General features: G+C 56.2%; 2 protein-coding genes across 6 annotated transcripts; one reads left to right on the top strand and one right to left on the bottom strand.

Moving 5' to 3' along the window:
- Nucleotides 1–156: 156 nt before the first annotated feature.
- On the bottom strand, nucleotides 157–9,396 carry LOC146337433 (uncharacterized). Of its 4 annotated transcripts, none has more exons than XM_084814594.1 (6): nucleotides 7,780–9,396; nucleotides 5,164–5,422; nucleotides 3,748–3,781; nucleotides 3,008–3,131; nucleotides 1,601–1,950; nucleotides 157–1,330 (listed from the first exon to the last, which is right to left on the bottom strand). In XM_084814594.1, exons 1-5 carry the CDS (start codon nucleotides 7,820–7,822, stop codon nucleotides 1,646–1,648), a joined length of 765 nt encoding a protein of 254 aa, XP_084670720.1. In that variant the 5' UTR covers nucleotides 7,823–9,396; the 3' UTR covers nucleotides 157–1,330; nucleotides 1,601–1,645. The 4 variants fall into 4 exon arrangements, with proteins under 4 accessions (XP_084670720.1, XP_084670722.1, XP_084670724.1 ...); XM_084814595.1 differs by lacking the exon at nucleotides 157–1,330 and adding an exon at nucleotides 1,355–1,432 and having other exon boundaries at nucleotides 7,780–9,338; XM_084814596.1 differs by lacking the exon at nucleotides 3,008–3,131 and having other exon boundaries at nucleotides 165–1,330; nucleotides 7,780–9,240.
- Nucleotides 8,941–27,520, top strand: LOC146337432 (CLOCK-interacting pacemaker-like). Of its 2 annotated transcripts, none has more exons than XM_084814569.1 (4): nucleotides 8,941–9,769; nucleotides 22,661–22,871; nucleotides 24,142–24,323; nucleotides 24,665–27,520. In XM_084814569.1, the coding sequence occupies exons 1-4, from the start codon at nucleotides 9,110–9,112 to the stop codon at nucleotides 25,514–25,516; spliced, it is 1,905 nt and encodes a 634-aa protein (XP_084670695.1). In that variant the 5' UTR covers nucleotides 8,941–9,109; the 3' UTR covers nucleotides 25,517–27,520. The 2 variants fall into 2 exon arrangements, with proteins under 2 accessions (XP_084670695.1, XP_084670696.1); XM_084814570.1 differs by lacking the exon at nucleotides 8,941–9,769 and adding an exon at nucleotides 9,982–10,284 and having other exon boundaries at nucleotides 24,665–26,565.

The raw sequence follows: 27,520 nt of genomic DNA, 5'->3' as shown, positions 1-27,520 counted from the left end.
TGGCGTTCGACAAGCAGGTTGGAGTCTTTTGCCCTGACAGCCCTTTTTCCCCCAGGCAGGCAAAAGATGAGTGGCTGTTGCCCTCATCTCCTGGTGGGGCTCAAACTCCCATCTCCTGCTTCCCAACCCCCAGCCCTTGGCAGTGGCAGCTGTGGGGCGTGTGTGTGTGTGGCTGCCGCTTACTTTATTCCATAGAATGTCACATATGGTGCTACATGACTGCCATTTTTGGCAGAAAGGCGGGGTACAAGTCAGATCAGTGTATAAATAAGAATCCTATAAATGCAACAGCTTTTTCATGTCCTATAGAGAGGTCCAAGAAACACGTACCTTACTATTTATAGTAAATATCAGGAGGCAGGTTTTGTTCCCTTACAGCTCTCAGACTGAAGCAGCAACCCTAGGCATGTTTAGACAGCGTTCCTGGGAGTTGTGGAACCTTTTTCTGCCTAGCTGCGCACAGGGCTGCACCCTGAGCAACAAAACCATGGTGCAAAGGATGGAGGTGGATGGGCGTTTCGAGGCAGCGGGCTTCTATTGCTACCGACCAAAGGCGCTGTGCATCTACTCTGCCTTTTCTTAACGTTCTTTGGGGAAATACAACAAAAATGGAAGAGGTGGGAAAACATGGAAGGGATAGGAGTTGAAAATGATGTTGCCTGAGCCTTCTGTAAAGAAATTCTGAGAATGAGGCCTGGCAATTGCAGGATAAAGGCCTTGTCAGGAAGCAGCTGGGGTCGCACCCTGTGGCCACCTTAATATCTTCTGTGTGTGGTTTCTCTCACTCATTTAACTGTAGCTTTAATCCCACATTTCAAACAATTCTGGTCTCTCAAAGTGGCTCCAATCAATAACAGACAGACAGACCCTGTGTTCAGGCTTACAAACGGAAAGGACAAGACAAACCAGGGAAGGAGAGTGGAGGGAAAAAACAGGTGGGGGGGATCAGTTCTCCAAGGCCAGAATAAAGTGGGTATTTATACTCGGGCTGGGCCAGGCAGCTCCTCCCTTGCTGGTGTTCTTGCGCTGGGTAGCAATGGGTGGCTCTCATTCCTTCGGCTGATGGAGGGGGCCAGAACGTTCTCCCCTCGAGTCTGCAGCGATATGCAGTTGGAGGAGCTGAATGTTCTGTCTGGCGGGAGTGGGGTGGGGAAGTGCGCTCCCTGCAGCTTCTCTTTCTCCAGCTGATGGATGGGCTAGGTTGGTCGCCCCCCTGCCTTGATGCTTTTCCTGGGAAGCGGGGGGACCCAGTGGGACCTTCGTCCCCTGGCTGATGTGGGCTGCTTGTGATCACCAAGGCCAGCAAGTGAAAAGAAGACACTGTTTACTGCTAAATGGAAGGGAGAACGGAAACAAACTCACGGCAGGTAGCAATAAGTGCCTACTCTGGCTCCCTCAAGCAAGCTGAAGCCTAAAGTTCTCTCCCTGTGTCCTGATAACAGAGTTTAAAGACAAAGACCAAAATGAAAATAGGTCTTTGAAGGCTCCCCCCCCCCCCCCGACAACATGCGCAGACCAGCTTGTCGGGCTGTGAGTGGTGCCAGGCTGATGGGCCCCAGGAGAGAGGACAACCCCCTCAACTCCAGCTAAGAATGCTCACCTTAGCCGTTGAGACCTTGCGTTGGGGGCCTGCTGATGCCAAAGCCTAGAAGGCAAACCCCCCAAAATCCAGCAGGTCAAAGTCCTGGTCCATCCCCTCATAATCCAGGGCTTCATAATGAGATTCGGAGTCACCAGCAGACGGGTGGTAGCCCAGTTCCTTGAAGTCTGGCGGGTGCGTCTCCCCAGGGTGCCCGGCTGTAGCCGAGGTGACCATGTACCCCATGGTGGGTCCAGCTGCAGCACCCCCCACCAAAAGGCAAGCCGCCTCCACTCGGGCAGGTGCCGGGGAGCCATGGCGTAGGCAGTGGGGGGAACTGGGCTCCTGGCACAAGCTGGTCCGGGCAGCAGCTACAGGAAAAAAAGCCAGGGCAGGCGTTACCAACACAAGGGAACAAAGCCATGTTCCATTCCATCCTCACGACCGGGGAGTGGGGAAAAGTGGCCGAACCCTCTGGGGGTGGGCAGGCCACAGACCTAGACAGCTGCGGTCACACCTCTCAAGTAACGCAGCCCTCCCAAACTTGGGGCCCTCCAGATGTGCCGGACTGTGGCACCCATAATTCTCAGGGGCCAGCACGGCCATTGGCTGGGGCGGTTCTGGACAAGCTCGGCGAGGGACCCATGTTTCTCAAAGATGGACCTGCTAACCTGCGCGGGGCTCCAGCTCCGCAGTCGGGGCATGCTTTGCACACACAAAGCCCCAGGTGTAATCTCTGGTGAGAAGGACCTTGGGGAAGACCAGCGCTCTGAAAGACTCTGGGCTCCTGCACACTGGGCTTTTATCCTGCAACTGAGATGATTCCTTCACGGAAGTTTGCGGGCTCTTTACATGGCGCCATGACCCTCCAGAGCATCTCCTGCACCAAATACCCTTTGTTCCATTTCTAAGTAGATCAGAGATAACGAGCTATCCAATTACCCACCATGAAAAGAGGAAAAGCAGCAAGAAGAGCAAGAGCAATGAAAGATAATGGAAGGCTCCAATAGGGGGAGAAGGAGGTGGAAAGTGAATGCGTGTAAAGGGAGTCCGTGGTGATCCTTCATTTAAAACAGAAGCAGAAAGCCCCGTTTTAAATGCAGGCTTTTAGGCTGACGTAGAGATGCCCTCTGAGAATGTGGAGAGCTCGTGCCAGCCAGAGTAAATCGTACTGGCGTAGGCGGAGCAATGTTCTGGCACAAGGTAAGGCAGCTTCCTCCGAGACCAGGTCTGGTTTCATTCACTATTGGTGTCAGACCACCAATAACCCCTCCCTGGCTGACTATAAAGAAAGGCATCCGGCGGTGGCCACCTCCTGGCATTTGGCCCCCTTGTGAAATTGGATGAGCCTTTCCTCAGCAGTATTGTCACCCCAGGGTGGTTCTAACACACAGGTGGGTCAGCCAAGCAGCCTCGGGACGTGCCTACCTTCTCGCCTCTCTACGGCGCTGGGAGAACTGCCGCCGCCACCTCCTCCCCCTCTCCTGCAACATCTTCGCACTGGTGCATTGATATGGAGTTTACAACTGGAGGGAGATCCATGGGAGAAGCTCTGGAAAGAGGAGCCAAAACGGGAAACACCAGCAGCTTCAGCCCATCTTACTTGGAAGGACCCACCCTTTGGGAGCCTGACAGCTAGCAGCTACCATGGCTCAAATGCAGAACTCAAGGAGCTATAAAGGTGACAGAGCCTCTGAGCACGTGCAGAGTGTTTTCCTTGCTACTATGGAACAACAGACCACCAGAACACTTTTGGGATCAGGGTGAGGGTGGCTTTCAGGGGCTTGAGTGAGCAACACTCCAAATATTCCCTGAATTACATTTTTCTCCATTGTCTAGACAGAGAACTTCCATCTCTGGTTCTGCTGATTTTTTCTTTAAAATGTCTTCTGTAATATAAAGTGTCCATTTGAGCTTTCTCAAGATTCATTAATCCACTAATTTTTCTTGGGGAAAAATATTTTCTGCTATTTTTTTTCCATTTCCCACAAATGAAACTTATAAAAATCTGCATTTAAAAAAACAAAAATGCTAAGCCAATGAAATGTACCAACAGGTTTTATGGAGGGTTTTTTTAATTACTGATATTCAAGTAGGATTCCAGTAACAAGCAATGTGATTTTTAGCCAATTGTTGCCTTCCTTCCTAAATTTCAGCTTCTTACCTACCTCTTTCACTTTTCTTAAGACGCTGAGCCACTGTCTGCAGAAAGACAGGAAAAGAGAGAACATCTTCATTTTATGTCTTTGTGTTTCATCACACAATCCCCCTGCCCACCCCAACCCCAATTAAGCTGCCCTAAGTGGCTTTGGCCTTGGCTACTCTGACTAGCAGGGGCTTACCAGGGTCTCAGACGGGTCTTTCCCAGCCCTACCTGGAGATGCCAGGGATTGAACCCAGGACCTTCTGGAAGCAAGGAAGGTGCTCTGCCCCTGAGCTATGGCACCTCTCCATAAAAACCACACTGTAGCCAACTGAATGCTCTGACCTGGATTCCTGCATTGAGCAGGGGGTTGGACTCAATGGCCTTGTAGGCCCCTTCCAACCCTGCTATTCCATGATTCTATGAATGAGTCCCCAGTTAGGAGGGCTGGCAAGCTACAGTAGCTGTGGATTGGAGAGATGCCCATTTCATTCCAAATAGTTCCATAAGGGCTCAATGCGAGAGCCCTTATGGCTCCACGTTCATATGGCTCCAGCTAAAGGGCCACCAGATAGAGAGCACGGCTGAAGAGCCCGACAGCACTAGCTTAGGTGGACCAGGGAGCGGACCTGGCTCCGTTTGGGCGCCTTGAAATACACCGGCCATTTCCCACACAATCCTTTGAGATCTGCAGGGAAGGCTGCTGCCCCCGTCCTCTTGGTGATGGAGCGTGACAGGCCGGAGCACAAAAGGGGGCTTCTCTGGATTACGGGCCTCCCTGCCTCGGGAGGCCCTCTTCCGCCGCCCGGCTCTGCTGCCTGGCCAAGATGTTTCCGTCCCAGCGGGCAGCGGACATGCCGGGCTGAGGAGCTCTGACTGACTGTGCCACCTCCTGGTTCACCGCAGCGTTCATGTTCTGACTTGCTTTGTGAGAGTTTCTAATTCGTTGCAGCCGCCCTGAGCGCTGCGATCCCAATGGAAGTGCAAGGTATCGGTTACTTTGAATGAATATTTTGAACCCGTGTGTGCTTCTGCTCCATGGGTGCTGAAGCCTCAGAGCCAGCCATGCAGCTGATGGCTTGGCCTCCTTCCTGGCACTGGCGAGCACCACCCCTGGCGCCACTCAGTTACACTCCCCCCCCCGCCCCTCTCGTCAGGCTGGAGAAGATGGGGAGTGTGGTGCTGCCAACATTGCCATATGAAACCTTCAGCTGTCAGGCACATCCACCTGGCCTCCCCCACCCTGGTGTGTCAGGCTACAACACCCATCACCCAGCCAGCCTGGGTGATGGGGACTGCAGTCCAATACATCACGGTGGGGGAGGCTCATCTACTCTTTGCCTGGAAGTACAGGATGAGCCCGTCCCTCCCTGCAGCTGGGGGGGGGGGGGTGCTGGCAGGCAAGAGCTCCCGCAGCGTCGTGGGAGGAGAGGGCCTCTACCTGCACTCTTGGCCGCTGGGAGCGAGGAGAAGCAGGAACTTCCCACCGTGGAGGCTCAGGCCCAGGCAGCTGTCACTCTGGGCGCCCAGTGGAAGGCGTGGCAGGTCGCGGATCTCACTGCCCTCCAGGACGGCATCACAGTTGGTGCCCAGCGAGACGCCCAGCTCGGCCGGGGAGTCAGCGTCTGGGCAGACGAGTAGGCTTCCATCCGCAGAGAGGATGAAGAACTTCTCCTTCCACTGCTTAAAGAGGAAGCCACCTGCAAAGGACCACTTGAGGTCAAGGTTGGCAGGAAGATAAAGTCAGGCGGGCGAGAGCATGCGCAGAGCGCCTCTGGCACCATACAGAGGAATCTCAACCAGCTCCGACATGGTTTCTAGGGCAGAGGGTGTGACCTGCTGGGGTGTCAGCCTCAAATGCACTGGTGATCCCTGTGGATGGACCTGCCTAGGGAGGGGAACTCGAGAAGAGTCTCACACAGTCGTGCGGGAGTCCCATCCCTTGAACACTTTGCCGTTGGAGGCTAGGAACTTGCTTGGCTGCCTTTGCTATACAAGCACGGATTAAGCATCTGCCCAGTTTGCAGCTTCTTGTAAGGCTCTCATTACTGAGTGGATGGATGCCTCATTCATCCCAAAGACTAATTTGCCAGTAAAGAGACTCTATTTCTATCAATCTGCCACAGGCCTAAGACAGGACAAACAGCACGCACGGCAACAACAGATTATAATAATGATTACATTCTCTCTTTGCTGCCCAGGGATTAGGATTCAATCAAATGCTGGCCACTGTAATTCCACAAGGCAACGGTGTGGTGGGGGGTGCCTGTCTGGAGCATGGCTCAGCAGACCCACCAAGAAGACCCTGGCAAAACCCACGTCTTGGCATTTTGCAGAGGAGGTTAATCTTGTGGCAGGAAGGAGCTTGGTGAAAGGAAATAGCTAGGATGAATTCACAACTGGGGAGCATGTGGGGGTGTTAAATATGGCTGCCATCTAATTAAACAAAACCTGCCCTGGCCTGCTCTTGTGCCGTTAATGGCAGCATGATCTGCAGCATGCTCGCAAATCAAGCAACTGTTAAAGGCGCAGGAGCAAAGCCAGATTAAACAAAAAAGTTGGCAATCTTATTTTTAAAGCTTTTCAAAACCCTTGCATTTTAGCAGCCAACGCAGACTAACAGAATACCATGCTGAATTTGGACATGGGGTCATATCAAGATCAGTCTGGGTGGTTTGGGGGTAACCTACTTTTTTTCAGGTTGCTTCTGCACAACTGTAAAATGCAAGCTTCAGGCTTTAATCAATTAAACTGTGTAAGTAATCAATTAAAGCTCTAGCGGCAGATTTTTTTTAGAGCACGCTAACTGACCTGGAAACTCATTTCCCTTGTGGGAAAACTACCTTTTTTGTGTGCCTCTCACACATCCTTATGAATATGGAGCAAAGATATAAGCAGCCCAGGGTGTTGCTCGCACCATACCAGTACCTGGTGGAATGATGCTCAGCCCTGTGGCACTGCAGGCAAGCATCGCATGCAGCGGGCTTTTAATTTGTGCTGAGATGCTGCCCTGGGATCTATTTTCACAACAGTGCCAGATCTGAATGCTGGAAAGAAGAATAGGTGGAAATGCCCCTGAGCAGGTACAGACTGCATATCCATCACCTTGAGTTCCTACACATCAAGGATTAGGGAAAAAGATGCTCCAACACCTCCCTTTCTAGAAATGTAGCACCCACTACCACAAATATTTTGTCTCCAATTGTGCAAACCTGCCCCAATTTTAGACATTTAAAAAAAAAATTTAAACCCTCAAAACATGACGCTTTGTAGCAGGCAGAAATTCAACAAGGGAAGCTCACTACCGCAGCTTCTCTCAGCCTGGAGATGCAATGATGGGCAAGCTCCATCTGTTGAATTTCTGCCTGTCATCTCTAGCACTAGAGAGGGACAGGAGCTGACTAGAAACAACAATAAGTTTCTCCCTGTCCTGTTTACAAACTTGTTTAAATTTAGCTAGGGCTTAAAGAAGTCCTTCAGTTTTGTAAAGAATTGCAGATTTGGAAAGCAATCTTTCCATTTTAATATTGAATATGCTGCTGCCAAATGCATACATCAATAACTGACAGCCCCTTTCAGATTCTTGAGCCAGAGTCCCCCAAGGCCCTTTTGTGGCTTCACAGCTCATCCCAAAAGATGCATAGCACCAGGAACGAAGAAAGGGCCTCCGAACTCATGCAGAGTGCTGTTTGCTCAATCCTGAGAAATGACAACTAGTCCTCCACAGCTGGGATGGCGGAAGGGGGCACTCTCCCAGGACAGGGGGTGCAGCTTCCAGGGAGTTCTTACTCAAGTACGGCATCCTCAAATATTTGGGAAGATGGATAACCTGTGCCCTGTCTTTGGCTTTGGGCTGAAGATAATACCCAGCAGTTCCTTCAGAGTGCTCTTGGAGGGTTTGCCTTCTGACATCCCATTATGCCAGGGCCAGGTGGAAGGAAAGTGCGTTTGTACCCTCATGGAGCCAGGCACTGTCCCCCACCCCCCCCCCACCCCTTGAACTTCAGTGCAGAGCGCAAAACTATGGGAGGTCAGGGAGGAGTTGTCGGCAACTCACCGTATTTGCGGAGGAAGCCACGATGGATTCCTGTAGAGCTCATCCTGCCAGGACCTGTCCATCAGATAGGAGTGTGCAGGAGGGAAAGGGCTGAGAGGGGAGGAGGAGGCAGGCGGGCAGGAAGAGGCTGTGGACACAAGCAGATGCTCCAGAAGGCAGATCGCCCAATCCCCAGCATCCATGCCACGGGGTGTGGGTGGAGGAGGAGAGTCCTGGAGGCAGCATCCCTCTCAGCCCATCAGAGCCCAGCAGGCTGCAGCGTCCTCCTGCCCCCTTGAGGCGCCACGCTGCTCCCTTGGCTAGCCACATTTCGATTTCAGCAGGGGGCATGGCCCAGTTCGCCCAGCCCCACCGACTGGATTCTGGGTCACCCTAAAGGCCCGATGTCCATTTGATGTCATCAGCACCATCACTGCGTGATGCAGCGTAGCGATGGTGCACCGCTCCAGCTCAGTGAAGATGTCAACCCAGCGTGCGGCTGCTGTGGAAAAGGCACACTCCACGCTAGGCACAATTAGAAAGGGGACTGAGAATAAAACTGCCAATATCACAGCGCCCCTATGCAAATCTATGGTGCAGCCACACTTGGAAAACTGTGTACAGTTCTGGTCGCCACGCCTAAAGAAAGGGATTGTAGAGCTGGGCAAAGTGCAGAAAAGGGCCACTACACCGACCAAGGGGCTGGAGCATCTCCCCTATGGGAGAAGGTTACAACAGCTGGGATTGTTCAGCTTGGAAAACGGGGGAGTAAGGGGAGGCATGATGGAGGTGTACCACGTTATGCCTGGTGTGGAGAACATGGATAGGGAGACACCTGGGGTCCCTATGAAGCCGACTGGTGGGCGATTCAGGGCGGGTCAAAGGAAGGGCTTCTTCACACAGCAGAGTCTAACGCGCTACCACAGGAGGCCGTGACGGCCACCAGGGGGGATGGCTTTAAAAGCGGGTTGGGCAAATTCATGAAGGGCCACCCATGGCCACTAGCCCCGATGGCTCGGTGCTCCCTCCAGGACCAGAGGCAGGACGCCGCGTGCCCCGCCGCTGGAACACAACCGGGAGAGCGCCGTCGCGCTCGCGCCCTGCTCGGGCGTTTCCCGGGGGGGAGGCGCTGTCGCGCTCCGGCCTGCCCGCGGGTTCCCGGCCGACGGGCGCTTGGCCGCTGCGTCAGCGGAGCGCCGACCTGGGCGGCCCTTGGTCTGATCCAGCGCGGCTCTCCCAGCGTCCTCGCTATGCCCACCAGCGGACTCGCGGCCCGGCGCCGAGGCGGCCCCAGGCAAGGCCGCGCGCTCCGCATCCCGGGGGCTCCTGTTATGCGGAAGGGCCTCGGCGAATGAATCGGGACCGGAAGCACGGGGCGCAGCCGGCGGGGCCGAGCGCGCGCAGCGGGCCCCCAGCCCCCACGGGGCCTTCCGGGGGGGCGGCGAGCGGCCTCGCGGGCCCAGCAGCGCAGCTGTCGCCTTCCCCGGCCCGGTGCCCGCCAGATACGTGGGCGGGCGCCGGGCCGGGGGAGCGGCGGGGGCCGGGCGCCGCGAGGGCTTCCACGGCCCTCCGGGTGCGGGGGCCGGAAGGCGGAGGGGAGCGCGGCGCCGCCGCCTTCCCTGCGCGCCCACCGAGAACAGCGCGCCGCCCGCGGGTGCGGCCGGTCGCGAGGCGGGCGGCGGCAGGGCCCCGCCCGGCGGCGGCACAGGGCGGCGGCAGCGGAAGGCGCGGCGGGGCGGGCTGCGGGCCGGCGCCCCCGCAGGGCGGCCCCGCGAGCGCCCCGGACGCCGCGGGCCGGGCTCCCGAGGCGGCGGGCCGGGCCGAGAACCAGGCGCGGGGGCCGCAGCGGGCCCTCCGCCCCGCGCTGCACGGGGCCGCCCGGCGCTCGGGAGGCGGCGCCCGCTGGCTGCGGCGGCTGTCGCTCAGGGGCGGGGCGGGGCGGGGCTCCGGGCGCCGCCGCCCTTGCGTCCGCGGAGGGGCCGCGGCGCCGGCCGGGAGGAAGGCGCAGCAGGTACTGCGCCCCGCCGCCCTGGGCCTGGCGCGACTCCCCTCGCGGGCCGCCAGCGGCAGCCCGCCCCGTCCGCCGTGCGGCCCAGAGCCGCGCTTCTCGGGCGGCCTGCGTCGCCGTCGCCCCAGGCCCGGCAGGCCCCGTCGGGGCTCGCTCCAGGAGGACAGGGCGGCCCCGCGCGGGAGACGCGCCGGCGCGCCCTCCCCATGGGCGGCCCCCGCGCCTCCGCGCGCTGGCCGGGCGCGCGCCCCCGCCCCAGTGCTCCGCGCCCCGGCCAGGCGGCCGCCGCCCGGCGCGCGCCCCCGCGGGAGAGTCGCTGCCCCGCACGCGGGGACGGGCGCCCCGGCGGCCCGCTTGCCAGGGAGCCCTGGCCCGGAGCTGCCTCGGCCCCCGCCTTCTCTAGGAAGCCCGTCGGCCGCGGGTGGGAGCTGCCTGGCCGGCCCGGCCCGGCCCGGCGATGCCGCCTGGGTGTCGCCGTGAGGCGGGGCGCGGCCTGGCTGCTTCGGGGTCTAACGTGGGTAGGAGTCTGTTTCGCGTTGCTTTGGGGCGGCGCTGTAAAATGGCAGAGGCGGCACGCCTTTGTACTCCAGTGGCTGGGGAGCGGGGGGGGGGTGTTGAGCTCATGTCCTGCGTGGGGGGTCCCGGTCGACAGCTGGTCGGCCACCGCCTGAACGGAATGCTGGATCAGATGGGCCCCTGCTCTGATCCAGCAGGGCTCTTGGGCCGTAGATGTTTTCAAGGTGTTCTTAGGCGGGGGGTGGACACTTCTCATCCTTCGCAAGAAATCCGTGGCGGGTGTGCCAGTGAGCCTTCGTCAGCCACATCAGTGCCAGCCCACTGGCACTTGAGCGCTTTTAGCGCCAGCCTGGTGCTGGGGGCAGCACAGAAGGTGGGGCACTGTGCAGTCCTGGTGCTCCCGGTCTGTATGGGGGGGGGGCAGATTGGGGTGGCAGGGAGACGCCGGAGGGGGAGTCTTGGGATGGCTGAATGCAGAGGATGGGCGAGGCCTCCTCTGGCTTTCAAGAGGGTGGGTGTGGGTGCTGCTGTCCTCACCTCTGCATGACTGTTGTGGAACACCCTCCCCAGTGAGGACAGCCTGGCGCAGACATTGTCGTCTTTTCGGCAGCAGGTCAAGACTTTTCTCTACTCCCAGACGTTGGATGGCATATGATGGGGCTTCTGATCGTAGTTGTTTTGCTGGGTCTCGGCATTTAAAATTCTTTGTAGCTATTATAAATTGTTTTAACTTTTTGTATGTTCTGATCCTTGCTGTAAGATACCTTAGGTCATTTTTAGAGAAAGGCGTCTAATAAATTTAATTAGCAGCAGCAACAACCAGCTGCCGAAGTTCTCCTGCGTGGCTCTTCCCGACTCAGGAGCCTCGCCCTGGCTTTCCTTCAGTTCACCCTGGAGGAAGGGGCAAGGAGGAGTCTGCAGCTCATACAGAGTGTGATCCTTTGGGGCAGGGGCTGTTTGGTGCAGAGCTTTGCGCCGCCCTCCCACCGTCTGACTAGCATAGAAAGCCGCAAGTGAGCAGGAAGAGCACAGAGTTTCTCGTTCAGGTGTGCAGTTGTAATCTCTTTTCCACACCTGTGGCTTGACACTGGCCTCTGCCTTGGCACGGAAGGGTGTGTGTGTGTGTGTGTGTGTGTGTTCCGGTGAGTTTTCACATCACTGGGGGATCGTTTGGGACATGTGCACCTTCCTCCTGTTGTCAAGATGTACAGATTCTGGAGGAATCTGGAACCTGGAGAGATGGGCCTTTGTTTTGAAACGGGAGTTTGGTGCTCCGCTGAGCAATTCTGGTGCAGGAACAGCAGCTCCCTCGCATGCAGTGCATGTTTCAAGGGTGCGCATGAGGGGGAACCAGGGGAAGGGGGGCAGAGGCTGGCGAGGAGGCCCTTCCAGTGTTCTGCCTCCTCCACATATACCCAGCCAGTCATACGTGAACCGTGGATTGCTTGCAAGTAACTGCCAGTTGTCATGTGAATAATGCTGAGCTTGGGGTTCTTGGCAGAAGCTCACCAGGGCTGAGGTCTTTATTTGGTGTTGTAGGCCTGGGTTGCCCATGTGTGTAGGCACATCACCTGGTGCCTCCACATTTGACTCTGTGTGATTGGCTCCACTGCAAAGCATTGTGTTTAAGGTGACATGAGATGATATGTGATATCATTCACACATGCAAAGCAGCACTCGTTGCAGCCATCCAGGAGCAGAACATGCACATAGGAGCCAGCCCTGAGTCCCACCAGTCTGGAGTGCGCTGTGAACAGGAATCCCTCCTGGGCCTCTTGGCCTGGAGCGGCTTGTGAACTGACTGTGCATGGAATGGGTGTCCTTTTCTTCCTAAATGTGTCAAGGATCAGAGGGTGCATATTTCTCTCTTTCCCCAGCTCCAGCAGTTGGCTGCTGACCTAAGAAACATCTCTACCAGCTGCCTCTATGGCTGGGATGTGTGTGACCTTCCTCCCCTCAACCACAGTCAGGCCATGTGGGTGGTGTTTAATGGAACTAGTTGTACCAGGGGGCGGCTTTGGGCAAACATAAGAAGCTGATGGAAAACAAAGGGAGACAGTCCTAGGAACCGGACATGCCGCTCTTGTCTTGGCCCCATGGGTGTCGAAGTTTCCCTGCTCTCTTTTTTTGTCAACCCAGGACGTTCCTGGTGTCAGCACGGGGCCATCCAAGTGGCTTCTCCAGTGTGGAGGGCTAGCATGGCTGAGGGCCAGAGTAAGTCCTCTGCAGTGGGTTTGATGGAGCGGTGACAAGACCCTAAGTTGAGTCAACTTTTTTCTGTGTGGGGGCACGGTTTCCATGCCTCAACCCATGTTTTCCCAAGCTTCATTCCATGGGCTGGGACAGCTGCATGTCAGCACATGGCCAGTTTTCCACCAAGAACCCCAGATGCTGAAGTGGTCATTATGACTGTAGGCTATGAGGGTCAACTCATTGCCGACCCAATCAACTCACCTTTCAAAGTTGCAAGTTGCTGTCTTTCAGTCGCATTTCCTACCTTTAAAACAGGAATGGTAGAAATGCATCTCATTGGGGCCGTTGCAAGGGCAAATGCTGAAAAGATTGGGAAAGTACGTTGCAAATTAAAAGTGCTCTGTAATCCTAATTTGCTAAATTAGGGGTTGTTTGTGTTTTTATGTGCTGCATTTTCCCAGTCCTGAATTTTGGATTTTTGCTGAGCTGGGGCCAGTACATTAGTGAACATTGCACTGCTTTCTGTAGAGGCCCACGTGACTGAGTGCACGCTGGGGCTGGGGGTTAGGCTGCGGATGGCACAGAGAAGGCCTGGAGCTTAGCAGAAGGTCACGCAGCCTGAAATCCTCTTCTGGTGCTGGGAATAGTCGCGAATTAGAAAGTGCTGTTCTGTGCGTGATTCCTTTTCTTTCTTTTGAAGCAAAACACCAGTCCAGAAAGCCTCTTCAATCTTGAGGGGTTGGGAGAGCTGGGTTTGAAATGCAACCTTAGCATTACAGTCATTGTCCATTTTTGTGCCTGCAAGCTGAAACCAGCCTGGCCCTCCCGTACGTATAGGTGGAACATTTCTGCAGCCAGAATGTCTGTTGCCGTGGTGTGCTCTGACTTCCTGAACCCTGTGGTTCGTTCCGCCTTTCATCCTGGGGGTGGGGGGATTCCCCTGTGGAAACACAGAGCTGACCAGGGCTTCTCTGTGGATTCCCAGCAGGGCTGGAACCATCCCCGGCAGTTGGCTGCCTATTGACCTAACGATAGTTGGCCTTTCCCACACGCCTTCTGGTGTTTCCAGAGTTTGCTGCTGGCCCCAGGGATTTTGATTCCCTCTGCCCTCCCACCAGCATTGCTGGCTTTTGACCTTCTGGGTTTGGACTCTGGGACTGTTTTTGGACCAGCCAGGGGAACCTGAGAGCAGCTCAAGAGCCCAGTAGCATTGTGGTCAGTTTAACTGGTGGCTGCTGGGACACACCTCTTTGCTTTCTCATATCAGATCTTTAATCGCTTCTAAGATGAAAAGCATCTTGCTTTTCTGGCTGGAGACAGATGGTCATTTTTCGGAGAGGTGAAAGTGGCTTGAGAGGGGTTTCACCTTCTGGGGTGTTCACACACACCTATTTTACCCCTCTGGTCAAAGAGGTTACAAAACGGGCCAAACCTGTTTAGTCAGTGGCAAAAGTGGAGTGAGTGCTGCACGCATTCAGGCCGCCTTTAACTTTAAGCAAGGAAGAAAAACTGGTGTCTGTCCCTGTGTGTGTGTGCGTGTGTGTGTGAGAGAGAGAGATGGATGCCTGATCACACATTCCCAGTTTGCACTGCCTGGCTCCTCTCTCTCTAGCAGGGAGGCGTGGCAGCGTGTGTGTGATGGATGAATGCATCCCTCTTGGCTCCTCTTCCTCCAGCTGTGTGTGTGTCGCTCCATGTGACGCTGCACTTCTAAACCCCATCCATATTTAGATGGCCGGTAGCCTTGGAGTCTCTCCTGCCCTCCTCAAGCAAATGATCCATGTGTGCGCGCGCATGAGAGCGTGGGTGCCTGTTCCCCCCCCCCCGTACATTCCCGCTGCAGCTCGCCTTGCCCTTCCCAGTCTCCCTGCATCCAGTTACGGTGGGAAGGTTATTTCTTCCAGTCTCTGATGGGAAGGAGTACAGAGCACATAAAAGAAAAGATGGAGATACTGTTTTGACCTGGAGATAAATTCTGGAAGAACTGAATCTCTCTTGCCTGGCAGGGACAGTGCAGCCCCCTTGGGAAGGTATGTGGGGCTACTGCAATCCCCTAAGAGTCCAACGGACCTGGCAGTGGGTCGGACAGATTACACCGGGGGAAGGAGGTCTGCAGCTGGTGGTGGAACAATATCAGTCAGGGATATCCATTAATTTGCCATGGAGTGGGGGGAACCATTATTAACTTAATTTACGTACTTTATTATTCTGTTTGGACCCCACCTCCCATTCCTCCCTCCCTCCCTACATTTTTTTCCAACTCTCTATGAACTGCACCTTCTGGGAAATAGCGTGAGAAGGGGAAACGGGGACTCTGCCCACCATGCACACAGTAGAGCTTAAAGGAGATCCGAGTTCAAATTTCTCCTGGGGTATGGACTGAGCATACAATATGTTGTCTTGGGGCAATTTCTCTCTCTCTGCTTTCAGCTTGGAATGAAAGCAGCCTATTTCACAAGGCTGTGAAGGCAGTCAGAATAAAGATTGCAAAGAATTTAGCAGAGTAAGATGTGATGTAGAGATGGTTGCTGCTAGCAGAAGGAGCAGGGTGCTTGCTGGATGCAGAAGTCCTGCTCCCTATCCACCAAGTGCCCGCCCTTGCTTTGTCTTTGGAAGCCTCAGAAATTATTGCAACCTGCCTTTTGAGACTTTCTTTCACAACAGTGAGGCCTAGAAGCCTGGTGACAGATGGAAGCTCAGATTATATTCCATTGTCACCATTGCTTTATGTGTGTGTGTGTTTAAGGCAAATTATGAGACAAATCAGTGGGATGGATGGATGCCAGGTCCTCGTGCACCTGTCCAAGAAACGCATCTCGCTTCCCCAGAATTTTGGTGTGACTCCCTCTGTGGCGCCCTTGAACTATGGCATCGTTCCCAGTCTGGCACTCCAGAGCACTGCCGGGGCTGAGGGTTTGGAACATGCTGCTGGTGCATCTTGCTGTTTGAGCTTTTGGGCGTGTGTCTGTGTGAAGGGGGGTCCCTGCTGGTTTGGAACGGGTCAGTGGGCTTCACCCACGAAGGCGAATATCCAAGGGAGCCTATGCAGCCACACCCACGTAAGCCAGCAGCTATGTCTTTGTCTCAGGAAAGATTCTTACGCCAATTCTGTCTGTCTGTGCATGGTCAGGAGCCTCTTTCTAGCTTGGACAGTGATGTGTGTGGAGTTAAGAATTGCTTTTTTAAAACTCAGAGTTGCCCCAAGCCGTGCATAGAGTGGGCGGCGGCAGCGGGGGGGCGGGGGCAGCGGCAGGGTGGACATCTGCTGTTTGAGTCACCCTGACTAAACTGCCTCTGCAGGTGGGAGCATTTCATCACAGTTTTCCTGTGGTGGTGGTGAAACGGTGGGCTGTAACCTTTCCGCTGTCTCTGGGATTAAAGGGGCTTGAGCTCTGAGTATTCAGTTTGGGTGTATGTGTAGAATGTGGGGGGAGAGGGCAGGATTTCTTGGAGCTGAGTGCAATGTTCCCCATGAAATTAAAGTGCCAACTTCATTTTTTTTTGGGTGCAACAAATCCAGTGGAGTTGGGGAGTGAGGATGAACATGGGAGGCTTCACCCCCTCCCCGCCCCAAGTTAGCTCTCTGTCTGTCTTGGACTGGGAAGCTGAACATGCACACAGCCAAGCACGCCCCCCCAATCCTGGCAGGCAGCCACCCATGGCTTATGTCTCTCCCCCACCCCCCTCTCTCTGGCTGTAACGTGGTGGTGGGCAAGCCGACCCCACCTGTTCTAGGCTGCTCTCACACGGCCCAACAAAACATGGCTTTTTTCAAGGAGGGTGCGTGCCTGTGTGCCTGTGTTTAGTGTGCGGTGCGTGTGGGTCTCGGTGTACTGGGAACACGCTGTACCATTACATAATCTGGCTCTGCTTGAGAAAGTTGTAGCTGTGTCCGCCACCCCCTTCTCCTTCCTCTCCTCCCTCGCTCCGTGCAGGGGCGTGGCATAAACAAATGCACATGGCCCTCCGACTGACTCTTGGGTGTGCAACTGCTGGCTGGGGCTGGCTTTTGGGTGAGCAGTATGTGAAGGGAGGGGAGGAAGAGAGCTGCTGTTGCTGCTGCAGACAGCGTGTGTCTTTGTATTTCTGCAAGCAGGGGATAGAGAGGAGTAGCCCTGTTGGCTTGGGCAGGAGGCACTGCCGTAGCCCTCTCCAGATGCTCAATGAAAGCCTGGTGGAGGGGCAAGAGGTACCACTCAAGGTGGCTGCGTGGCTTCACAGGGGTGCCTTGGAATGGTTTTGAGCCTCCATCCCACTGTTGATATGCACTCAGCAGCTTCCCCCAACCTAGTGCCCACCAGATGTGTGGGACTGCCACTCCCATAATCCCCCAGCCACCTATGCTGGAACAAACAATATGTTGCCTTAGGGGAAATCTCTCTCGCGCGCGCTCTCTCTGTGCCTTCTGATTGGAATGAAAGCAGTTTATTACAGTTGTGCTGGTTGGGGGATTATGGGAGTTGCAGTCCAGCACATCTGGAGGGCACCAGGTTGGGGAAGGCTGGCACGGGGGAAAAAGAATTGTATTGTGTGGTTTGAACTGACTGATGGCCCTGCAGGAAGGAGGATTTACAGCTGCATTTCATCTTGCCCACTTATCTGTGCTACTGGCTGCTGTGAACAGAGGTTTTCTATTTGAACTGTGCTTTTAGTGGTCCAGGCCCCATTTTCTCCCCGGGAGCTGTACATGTTTTCTTCCCTGTCTCTTTGCCGCCCTCAACCCCCACTTCCAGTAAGATGGACACAGTTGAGGGGAAAACCTTTCTCCCCTCACCCTCCTATCTGTGACACTGATGAGGCCTTTTCCCTGATCATGTCCGTTTCACTGGAGATCAGAGGTGAGGGAACTGTTCCTGAGGTGGGGTTGGCGGGGTGTGGGAGGGATGGCTGTGTGCTGTCCCATCAGCCCCCTCATGCTAGCATGACATGGAGAACCTCTTCTCACACGTCCTGAACATCTGCACGGTGGAGTGTGGGGAGGGGTGTGGGGCTGTGGGGCTAGCCCACGCAGTTCCATGCCCCCCCCATGTTCCAGGGGTGTGTGAGGTCAGCTGAACCTCCCTTTTGAGGTACCAGCAGTTGCCCAGGGGAGCAGCTCCCCTGCCAAGGACCCCCTGCCCGCCTTTCTCCCAATCAGCCACCTGCCGATGCGCCTCCCCACAGGTGTCTTTCCCAAATCCACCCAAAGGCCACCCAAGAGGACTCGCTTTCCCAAGAGGACTCGCTTTGCGTATTCCTAAATCACCTCGACAGCATTCCTGCAGCCTTTTTTGTACGTGTCCTGCCAGCCTTTCCCAGCCTGGTGTGCTCCAGGTGTGTTGGACCACAACTCCCAGCATGGCTCTGCTGGGGGATGCTGGGAGTTGTAGTCCAGCACATCTGGAGGGTGCCAGGTTGTGGGAGGCTGACGTCAGCTGTAGAATGTTCCTGTTTTACGAATGGGAAGCTGCGAGGGAAGCAAGAGAGGCTGCTGAAGAGCGCACAGAGTTTGCGCTCCTGGGTCACCCCCTGGCCTGTGGCAGTTCGCAGCGGCCCCCTCGCCTCAGTATCCCCTGTGCAGCCCTCATCATTGCAGCCAACTCTGGGCAGGCAGTGGAGAAGCAGCAGCAGAGAAAGCCTGCAGGGAGCAGGGTGGGCTTAGAGCAGTTCATGCTTCACTCTCTGCAGCACTTTGTCTCTGCCCCCTTCACTGCTGCTGCATCACCTCCTCCTGCACACGGGGCTCACAGCCCCCACAGGCGCCATTGTCCCATGGGAAGCACGTTTTAAAAATGGGTTGTATTTTATGTTTTGCGTGGTTTTATTGTAAAACGCCTATATTAAATAAATAAGTAAAGTGGGGATGAAGAGTGGGATGTGTTGCATTCCTCTCGACCCAGTCTCTCTGCCACAGGTTGGGGACTGGGGATGTCTTTCCATCTCCCTCCGCCCCCCACTCAGTTGCTAGGGGCCTCAGAGGGCATGGGCAACAGAGAGGGGTTGCATTTAGTAAAGGGAGTAGCAGCCTGGGAACTGAGCAGGGAGGGCTGTGAGAGGGGCCTCGCCTTGGTCGCTGGGCATATTCTGGCTTCAGCTCCGGGGCACCCTCCCCTCCCCTCCCCTCCCCTCCCCTGGAGAAGCTTTTGCCAGGGCAGGGACAAAAGCAGCAGGGCTGTCAGTAGCTCCCAGTTCAACCCCCCCTCCCCACCTCCTGGCTGTTTCTTCACAAAACAGAAGCTGTGCTGAGCTTCTAAGTGAAGCAGGGATAAACGCTCTTATCCCTCTCAATAACGGATGCATTTGGGGTGGGGGGCCTTGTTCCATCCCTTTGGATGAAAGTGTCTGCAAGCAGAGAGGGGTGGTTGTTTTTTGGTGTTACCTCAGTGATGGGTCTTGTCTCCATCCCATGCTTCCATTGCATAGCCCTGAAAGTGTGTCGAGAAGGAAGGATGCCCTCTCCCCCACCCGAGTTAGATGGGCCACACATGGGCACTCATTGCTGTGCTTTTTGCTCGTGATCAGAGGCGCTCTTCACAAGTTTCAGGGCTGAGCTCTGCTCAAATTGAACCCTACGAGGTGATGCCCAGATGCTAGATCACATGTGGTGGTGGCGTGTGACGCGCCCAAGGAAGGCAGGTAGCTGCACAGACCACAGGGAGAAGTGGTGGGTAATGATAGGAGGGCTCATGATAAGCCAGTGGGAAAATGTCACAAAGGGTGCGTTGTGCGTGAAGATTGTGCATTGTGAAACGGGGAGTGTGTATTTGCATGTGTTAATTAAAGGCAAAGTGTTGTGGCAAAAGAAAAGGAAGCGTGACCCATGTGGTGGAGTGCTGCTGAGAAGCCAGAAGACTGTGGTAGGCAGAGGTGTGCGTGTGTGTGTGTGTGTGTGTGTGTGAGAGAGAGAGAGAGAGAGAGAGAGAGAATAGACTAGATGATATGGCACAGCGCACGTTTTGTTCCTGATGTAGAAATGACGCAGAAAAAGGGGGTTGAGTATGACAGTATGGTTCAGAGTGGAGGGGTGCAAGTCATAAAACCGCGGTCATGTGGCAACAGAGAGGCTGCACGCGTGTGACAAAGAGAGATGTAAGGGTAAAAGTGAAGAAATGGGTCCCTAGAATTAAAGGGGGACTGTGCTTATTTCCCACTTGCAGAGGGAAATTCATGAGAGCTCATGTGGCGTAGCGGCTAGAGTGTTGGACTGGGAGTTGGGAGATCCGGGTTCTAGTCCCCACTTGGCCATGGAAGCTCACTGGGTGACTTTGGGCCAGTCATAGACTCTCAGCCCAACCTGCCTCACTGGGTGGTTGTTGTGAGGATAAAATGGAGAGGAGGAGGATTATGTATGCTGCCTTGGGTTCCTTGGAGGAGAAAAGGCAGGATATAAGTGTAATAAACACATAAAATGTTGACATGAGCCCAGCTCAGTTAGGACCCTCCTGGCTCAGATTTCTGCATCCCACTTCTGGCAGGGGCTCTCCAGCCACCAATTTCTCGACTTTCTGTTGCTGGGATGGACAGTGGGCTGAGTGCCCTGCCCGGCTCTGAGGGAGGCTCCGTGGCCAGCGCCAGCATCCACATCCCCCGCCCCAGCACGCCTTCCCAGTTGCACAGTGAGCCCGCGCTCTGCATTTGGCAGGCAGCCCAGCCTGGGCGGGGATCTGGAAGGGCTGCTCCTTGTTATGTAATAGCAGCCCGCCTCCCTGCCCTCCTGCGTTGCCACAGCACAACTCTGAGAAGCAGCCTGCCAGGCCGGGAGGAGGGCGGGCGGGCGGGCAGCTGCCTCTGATCTCCAGCCTGCCTGCTGCTGCCTGGCCTGCTGCAAGTCCTGACGCACATGGCAAGGCGAGAGACGCACAGGCAGCACATTGCGGGCCGCATGCTCCGAGGCCCCGCCCACCTCGCTCACGCTGCCAAGGTGGCGAGGCAGGCTGAGCGCTCCCGGCGGAGGCCTGCTCCGGCCCGCTGCCATGTGGAGGGCTGTGTGGGGCGGCCTCCCAGCAGAGCAGGGAGGAGGGGCATGCGCGTGCGCACGCCAGAGTGAGACCTGAGCAACGGCCGCTGCCCCGCGGACTCCTGGGCAAGGCTTTGCACCGCTTGCAAGTGATCTCTCGGATGGGCCTTCAAGGCCGGTTCCCACACGCAGCAGCAGCGTCACTTGATAGCTCGGAGCGGAACATGTGAGGCGGCGCCTCTGTCAGGCATCTAGTGTGATGCGCTGGGGGGATCTAGGCCAGCCCTCGGTCCATGTGGCCCAGTAGCCTCTACTGGACTGGCAGAGGAGCCTCTGTCCCCTACTCCTGCTTCATTTAGCTGGCGATGCCAGGATCGGGGATCGATAGCATGAGGCCCTGCTGCTGGCAAGCAGTCACGCCTGAGTGGTGGGCGGCCTTGCCAAAGGCCCCACGAGGTTGGTCCTGCAGAGGGCTTCGCCCTTCACAGGCCGAAGGCCCTCCTCACCAGTACTAGGTGAGGAGGCCGACCCCATGCCCTCGCCTGCTCTGGCCTCAGGATGGGCTCTGGGAGGCGTGGGCGGGAGTCTGGAGGGGTTCAGGACCTGTGAGCAGTGCCCTGCTCTCTTCTCGCTCAGGGTCTTTGGACTGTGAGCGGGGAGGCCTCTCTGGGCGCACGGGGGCAGGGGGTGAGGTGCTGACACTGCCGCTAGAGGGTATGAGGCAGTCCCTTGGGGGCTGGGAGACGACTGAGGCGGCATTGGACGGGTCCTTCTGGGATGTTACCTGGCTGGTCTGGTCTATCAGGCATCATGGTGCTGTTGCACTTTTGTCCTGCTTGTGGGTTTCCGGTGGGCTGCTGGCTGGCCACTGTGTGAACAGAACCAGTGGAGCCAATTACCTGGGGAGGCGGTGGGCTCTCCCACACTGGAGGCCTTCAAGACGAGGCTGGACAGCCATCTGCCAGGGATGCTCTGACTTGGATTCCTGCACTGAGCAGGGGGTTGGACTCGACGGTCCTACAGGCCCCTTCCAATCCTACTATTCTATGGTTCTGTGATCTGTGATTCTATGAATGCTGGACTAGATGGACCCTTGGTCTGATCCAGCATCAGGGCTCCTCTGATGTTCGTGTGGCAGGGAGGAAGGCCCATCCAGGGCCAGGCTGCTGGTCCGTGCAGGACTCCTTCTCCTTGGCTCAGGCATGACTGTGTGTGTGTGTGGGGGGGGGGTTCCCCTGGATTTGAACCAGGGCCTCTAGAGTGTCCGACGTAAGCTGCTTTGCCAGACCAGGGCTCCTCCTTCAGCATAGATGGTCTGGCATCTGCGGCTTGGTCTTGGGTGGAAGGCAAATGCCCTGCTGTGTCTGATGCCTGTCTGCTGCTGCGGCTCTGTCATGTTGAACACATACATGAGCCCACCAATCCAACTCCCTGCGAGAAGCAAGAGCCCCACTGTCGGGGCACTCGCCTCTCCCCCAGTGGACACCCCTTGGGCCCAGCTGGGAGCTGCCTCGAGCAAGGTCCTCCGAGGCAATGAAAGCACCACTGAATGGGGCTTGGTTAGTGCAGCCCCTTTCTCTGGGGCCTGGCCCTGCTGGCCTTGTCCACTGTAGGCAAGGAGACCGAGGACCCCCACCCCACTGGCTGCAGCCTCACTCGGGCGTGTCGCCTGCAGAGGATGAGCTGCTCCTTGGTCAGTGGGGTGTGGCAGCAGGCCTTCGGAAGAGGTGGGCGGCGTGAGAAGGCCTCACATTGGTCTCTGTGCAAAACTAGCTGCCAGCCAAGCGTTCTGCGTGCTTTTAAACATACAGCATGGAATTCTCACCTTGAGAGGAGGAATCCTTGCATCTTTTTAATGACAGCTTGTTTGTGTAATTGTGGCTGGTGTGTGTTCATGCACGCGCGCATGCCCCCCCCCCCCCCCGGTCGAGGCAGAGAGGTGCAAATGTGGAAATCAGTGCTGTTAATTTTCAGCAGCAAGAGATTCTGTGGTCACGTCCTCTTCTGCTTTGAACCCTTAGGGCTTGTCCATGTGAATGTGACAGAGCAGTGGAGCTTTCTGGTGAGGCTTCTCTATGATAACAAAATGATTATCTCGAGCCCCGAGCGTGGGGCAGGAAGAGGGAGTCACAGCTGGCATCTTCTGAGGCTGGCGGGTTTCCACAGTCCTTGCCTTGGCTGGCCCTTGAACGCCTTTTCCCCCTTTTCCCTGCCTCTCCTCCTAACAGCCCTCTTCGTCTGCCCCGCAGGAGTGGAGGAAAGGAGCGGCCATGCCTTCGGACGAGGCTTCTCTGCCCAGCCGCCCAGCCAAGCCCTTGAAAGAGAAGACCTCTAAGGCTGATGGCCCTGGCCCCAAAGGCCACCGGGGCCAGTCGGACAAGATGGGGCGAGGTGGTGATGCTGCCGCCAGGAAGCCCTGTCGCCCGGCAAGCGAAGGGGAGAAGGACTCCGGATTCTCAGGTAGAGAGCCTGCCAAGAGGCTCTGAGCCGTCCAGCAGTGAGGCTGGAGAACATAATAACCGTGTGCTCTGCAGAGGACACGCTCTGGCCCCTCCTGGTGTGGTACAAGGAGAGCCTTGGCCCACCCCGGGCCCTTTTGCTGCACCCTCTTTTGGGCATCCAAGAGCCCTTTCCTGTTCGGCTCACTGCAAGCGCTGCCTGGGAGGCAGAGAGGGCAGCCACGCGTATGTCCAAAGCCCCTCAAGGGCAACCTTCCACGTGGCAAACTTGTCTCTGCTCAAGCTGCTCTGACTCCACAGCCCCACCTGAGCGCCTGTGGCACTTCGTGCTTGGAAAAGGCAGCTAAACAGGGGTGGAAAATGAGCCCCCCAGAACAATGTTCACCCTCAGAAATGTGAGGCCTTTGCTTCAAGGCCTGGACATCCTCATCGTAGTTCTTTCTTTATTCAGTTTCTTAGACACCTTTTTGGAAAAAAGACTGAAGGCATCTTACAACAGGAGTTAAAACATATAAACCTTTAGAACAATTTAAAGCAGCTTCAAACAACAATTTAAAACAGCTTTAAAATGTTTTTGAGGAGAGGTAGCAGAGTAAGCGGTGGGAGTGGGGTCAGGCTCTGAGAAAGCTGGTCTTAAAGTGGCAAGCTGCTCGCTCTCCCTCGTGAGTAAATTTACTTGAGAAGGGGGTGTGATGGATTCCCCTGGCGTTCCGCAGCACCTCCTCATAGTCCAGCTCTGCTTCCTCTAAGCAAGCAGGGGGTGACCTGCCCCAGGGCCTGGGGTGAAGGGCACAGAAGACAAATTTGCAAGGATATAAAACAAAAGGGAATATGGAATCTACTTCGGTTTCCTGAATATTGCCTTGTGGGTGATTGTGTATTATTTCCTTTTAAAAAACAATAGCTTAAGTTTTAGGATCAAGCTGAAAGAAATGCATTCAGTCTATGCTTCCAAAAATTCATTTTTTCACTTGTTTGAGTTTGGACTAGCGCTTGGGCCCCTTGTTGTGACCTCATGGAGACCAGTTTGGGGGCAGGTGTTGGGGGGGGATTCTCGGGGGAAGCCATCTGGAAGCCTGAAGGGGCAACCAGCTGAGAGGCCAGAGGCAGCTTCTCCCCTGGAGACAGCTTGGTCCTCCTTCAGGAGCGTCAGGGGGGGGGGGGGAAGCTCCTTGGCTCCGGGACGAGGGGCAACAGCCAGGATGTCACTTTGGCCTGGCTTCTCCCTCTGAGTGCTCTCAACCCACCTCTCTCCATACCTCTCTGTGCAGACGTGAGCTCGGAGTGTCTGAGTGCCATGGAGCAGATGGACACCGAGGACCGGTCCAGCTACTCGTCGCACCAGCCGGCCAAGTGGCAGAGGGCATCGCAGGAGGCATCCGGGGGGCTCACGGGCAGCGCCTTCCCTGGCCTGGCCCCCGTTTATATTGTCAAAAACGTTATCCTCAAACAGGTAGCCCTTGGCACTGGCTGGTCCAGGCTGCTGGCGCGCAGGGCCACTGTCTCCCCCCCCGCCCCCCCCCCAGGCCCGCCTCAACTTCATGTCTGGGTCTTGAGTGCCATCTGTGTGTGCTTTGCAAAGCAGAAGAGGAAAGTCCCCTGCCCTGAGGGGCATACCATCTGCAAAGGCTCATGGGAATCCCCTTTCCCTTCTTGGAGACTCTTGTAGATTGACTGGCTGGACGATGGGGTGGGAGGGGAGTCCAGCCTCTTTGCTGCCATGCCCTGGCCGCCCAGCGCTCTCCAGTGGCCTGTTTCTTGCTGATTTCCCTTCCTTGCTCTTTCTCTTCACAGCCCCTGGGACCGTCCCCCACCACCCAGTTCCTGGCATGGAGCAGCCAGTACCCTCTTGGTGGCACCAAGGAGCACCCGGCCCGCATTCTCTTGATCCAGCAGCCAGTGGCCCCCTTGAAGGCTCTGCTTCCCAGCCAGAAGTCTTCTGCCAGGGGGACTTACCTCCCCATCCTCAGCAACTACCCCAAGATTGCGCCTCATCCAGGCCGTGACCTGCAGACCAAGGAGGGCGGAGGGGGAGGACCTGCTCCAGCGGGAGGTGCCAATAAGAGCAAGCGCTTCTGTCTGGAGGAGGCCTGGGTGTCATCGTCTGAACCAGCTGCTCCAGCCGGTGGCGGGGAGCTGCCTCCCCCTCCGGCCGGCCGGCCGGCCTCCACCCTGCTGAGCCTCGAGGCCCTCTCCCAGGACACAGTGAGCTCCTCCACGGGGTGGGACCAGGCCGAGGGGCGGATGATCTCCAAGGCCTCCAAGCGGCTGGGCTGCAGCAGCCTGGGCAAGCAGCGCCGCTTCCACAACACTGTGGAAATCCTGCGGAAGTCGGGCCTGCTGGGCATCACGCTGCGGACCAAGGAGCTGATCCGGCAGAACAGCAGCACCCAGCGGGAGCTGGCCGAGCTGCGGGAGCAGGCCCAGCTCCTCTGCGCGGCGGTGCAGAGCCACGACTGCCAGGCCTGGGCGTGCCTCCAGCAGGCCATGGACCGTTCTGCCGCCTACTGGGCCCGCAGGGGGGCTGGCCCTGATGCACCGCCCCTGGGGCCAGAGCCCACGGGCCCTGGCCCGGAGCCCCTGCCCAGCGTGCCTACACCTCTGCCCCACACGCCGGACCCTTCGGTGCCCGCGGCCTTGCCTTAGCGCTTCCCCCGCTGCGTCCATTGTGCCCGGGGGTCAGGGGCGCTCTCCAGAGAAAGCCTCTTGGAAGGAATTCGTGTCTGGCCACCCAGCACTCTGCTGCCCAGGCTCCTGAGGCTGTTACGGCTGAGGCGCCCATGGGGAAGGCCCCTCCTGACTGGACGGCCAGCCCTTTTGGTGCCCCTCTGGCGGCTGAGGTGTGCTTGCAGGGGTCTCTGAGGTGCTGATGCATCCCGGGCTCTGGGAATCTCTCCTTGGTGTGGGGAATTGGGCTGGGCTGGGCTGGGCTGACCCAGTTTGGGGCTGAAATAGTGGAGGAGCTGTGTTCCAAGAGGCAGAAGGGGGAAGGATGAGATGCACGTATGAAAGGGGAAGCAGCTCTTCTGTTTGTTTTACCCCCCTTGCCGGAAGCCCTCCTCCTCAGAACTCAGGCGTCTTGAGAGCACTTCAACCTGAGAGAGCGCAGCCTGCCTGAGTCCCTCCAAGAAACTGGTGATGTGAACCCAGGACTCCAGCCGCCTGCTCTCTCCTGCCTGCTGGCTTGCTTTTTTGCAGCAAAGGAGCTGTTCGGATGCTGCCGGGCTGCAGCACGCCCCTCTTGCTTGTTCTGGGAAAAGTGTAACCCTGCCTGAGAGAGCTGGCAAATGGCTCTGTGCCGCTCTTCCTTCCTGGTTAAGAGTTCTGCCTAACTTGAAAGCTTGCCTGCTCTGCCGCTGACGGAAGATGGTCCAATAAAAAAAGAAGGAAAAACAATCTTAACTTGTTCTACAGTAAGTGCTGGGACCAGCGTAGCAAAAGGCTGGCCTGTGGCTCATTGGCATTTGCAGTGGCCTTCCCAGGCCTGTGTTGGAATACCCTGGTGGCTGTTGGGCTTTGAAGCCAGCCTTGCTGGAAGAGCCACATGGCAATAAAACATTTCGGTGGCTGTTGGCCCCAGCTGCACACAGGGAACAGAGGCGACGATGCCTCTGATCCCTGCCCAGTTTCTGTGCTTTGGGCACATTGGTTGTGTCTGGGTGGGGTTTTTTAATTAAAGCAAACTTTCCACATGAAATGGCTGATGACTTCTCTGTACCTTGCATGGCTCGCACGCCTTCTGGCAGTTCACAGATAAAAGAGCTCTTGAGCATGCGTTGTTGGGGCTTGGGGCGAGGGCGGGTGCCCGGTGGCCAAGAGCAAGGTTCACACAATCCAGGCTCTGCTGTGCTGCAAGCTGCAAGTGGGCAGTAAAGGTGCCTGCAGGTCGGGGGCTCCAGGTGAAAAGGATGGGGAAGTGAGCCATTAATTAAAATGTTCATCAGAGGAGACATCAGTGTGCATGTGCGTGTGTGTATACATACATGTACACACGTGCCTTCGGACTGAGCCTTGAGATGGGTCTTGGAGGCTGCATTCCAGCAGTGGGTGGGGCCAGATATAATTGGTCCCCATTTGGACATATTTTCCACCAAGCATATAAAGCACAGCTCAATTCTATGTGTGTCTACATGGGTGTAGGCCCCAGTGCAACAGCTTTCATGCCTGCACAACAGTTCTATGCAGGGTAAGATTAAAAACCCTCTTAACAGCAGAAGACACAAGCAGGTGACTGGGCACGGCCGCCGTAAGTGACTGGGCCAAGTTCAGGCAGTGAATCCTTCGACCTTCAGAGACCTTCGAGAGCCATAGCCAATCAGGGAAGACAATACAAGGCTGGAAGGGCCAATAGTCTGTCTCAAAGCAAGGGAATCCTGGAGGGAGAGGAAAATGGCGCCTGTCAAATGGGAGCACCACCACCTCCAAGATGATGAAACACACGGCAGTGAAGAAGGTGAACTGGGGGAAGCAGTTCTGTGAAACTTTGCCCCCTCGAGAACACCCCCCATCACGCATTTGCACCACAAAAGTTCTAGGTTTCAGCTCGTATTTATATTTACCACTTGATGTCCTGCATTGCTTTCAAAGCAAAATGGCTGGTTGTTCTTTTCATTGAAATACTTATTAGTAAAATATAATTAGCAACAGCTC

Source organism: Heloderma suspectum, chromosome 10 (assembly GCF_057233095.1).
Source record: "Heloderma suspectum isolate Gila_16-S chromosome 10, 16-S_ref, whole genome shotgun sequence".
NCBI classification, from domain to species: Eukaryota; Metazoa; Chordata; class Lepidosauria; order Squamata; family Helodermatidae; genus Heloderma; species Heloderma suspectum.
Note: the sequence above shows the minus strand (reverse complement) of the source record. Positions and strands in the feature narration are given on the sequence as shown.

Coding starts and splice junctions, on each gene's coding strand:
- LOC146337433 (XM_084814594.1), bottom strand. CDS start 7,822: ATGAGCTCTACAGGAATCCATCGTGGCTTCCTCCGCAAATACG. Junction 3,782..5,163: donor CCCAGCGGCCAAGAGTGCAG/GTAGAGGCCCTC, acceptor GTCTTTCTGCAG/ACAGTGGCTCAGCGTCTTAA. Junction 1,951..3,007: donor CGCCGTAGAGAGGCGAGAAG/GTAGGCACGTCC, acceptor TTTTTCCTGTAG/CTGCTGCCCGGACCAGCTTG.
- LOC146337432 (XM_084814569.1), top strand. CDS start 9,110: ATGAATCGGGACCGGAAGCACGGGGCGCAGCCGGCGGGGCCGAGCGCG. Junction 9,770..22,660: donor CCGGGAGGAAGGCGCAGCAG/GTACTGCGCCCC, acceptor TCTGCCCCGCAG/GAGTGGAGGAAAGGAGCGGC. Junction 22,872..24,141: donor GAAGGACTCCGGATTCTCAG/GTAGAGAGCCTG, acceptor CTCTCTGTGCAG/ACGTGAGCTCGGAGTGTCTG.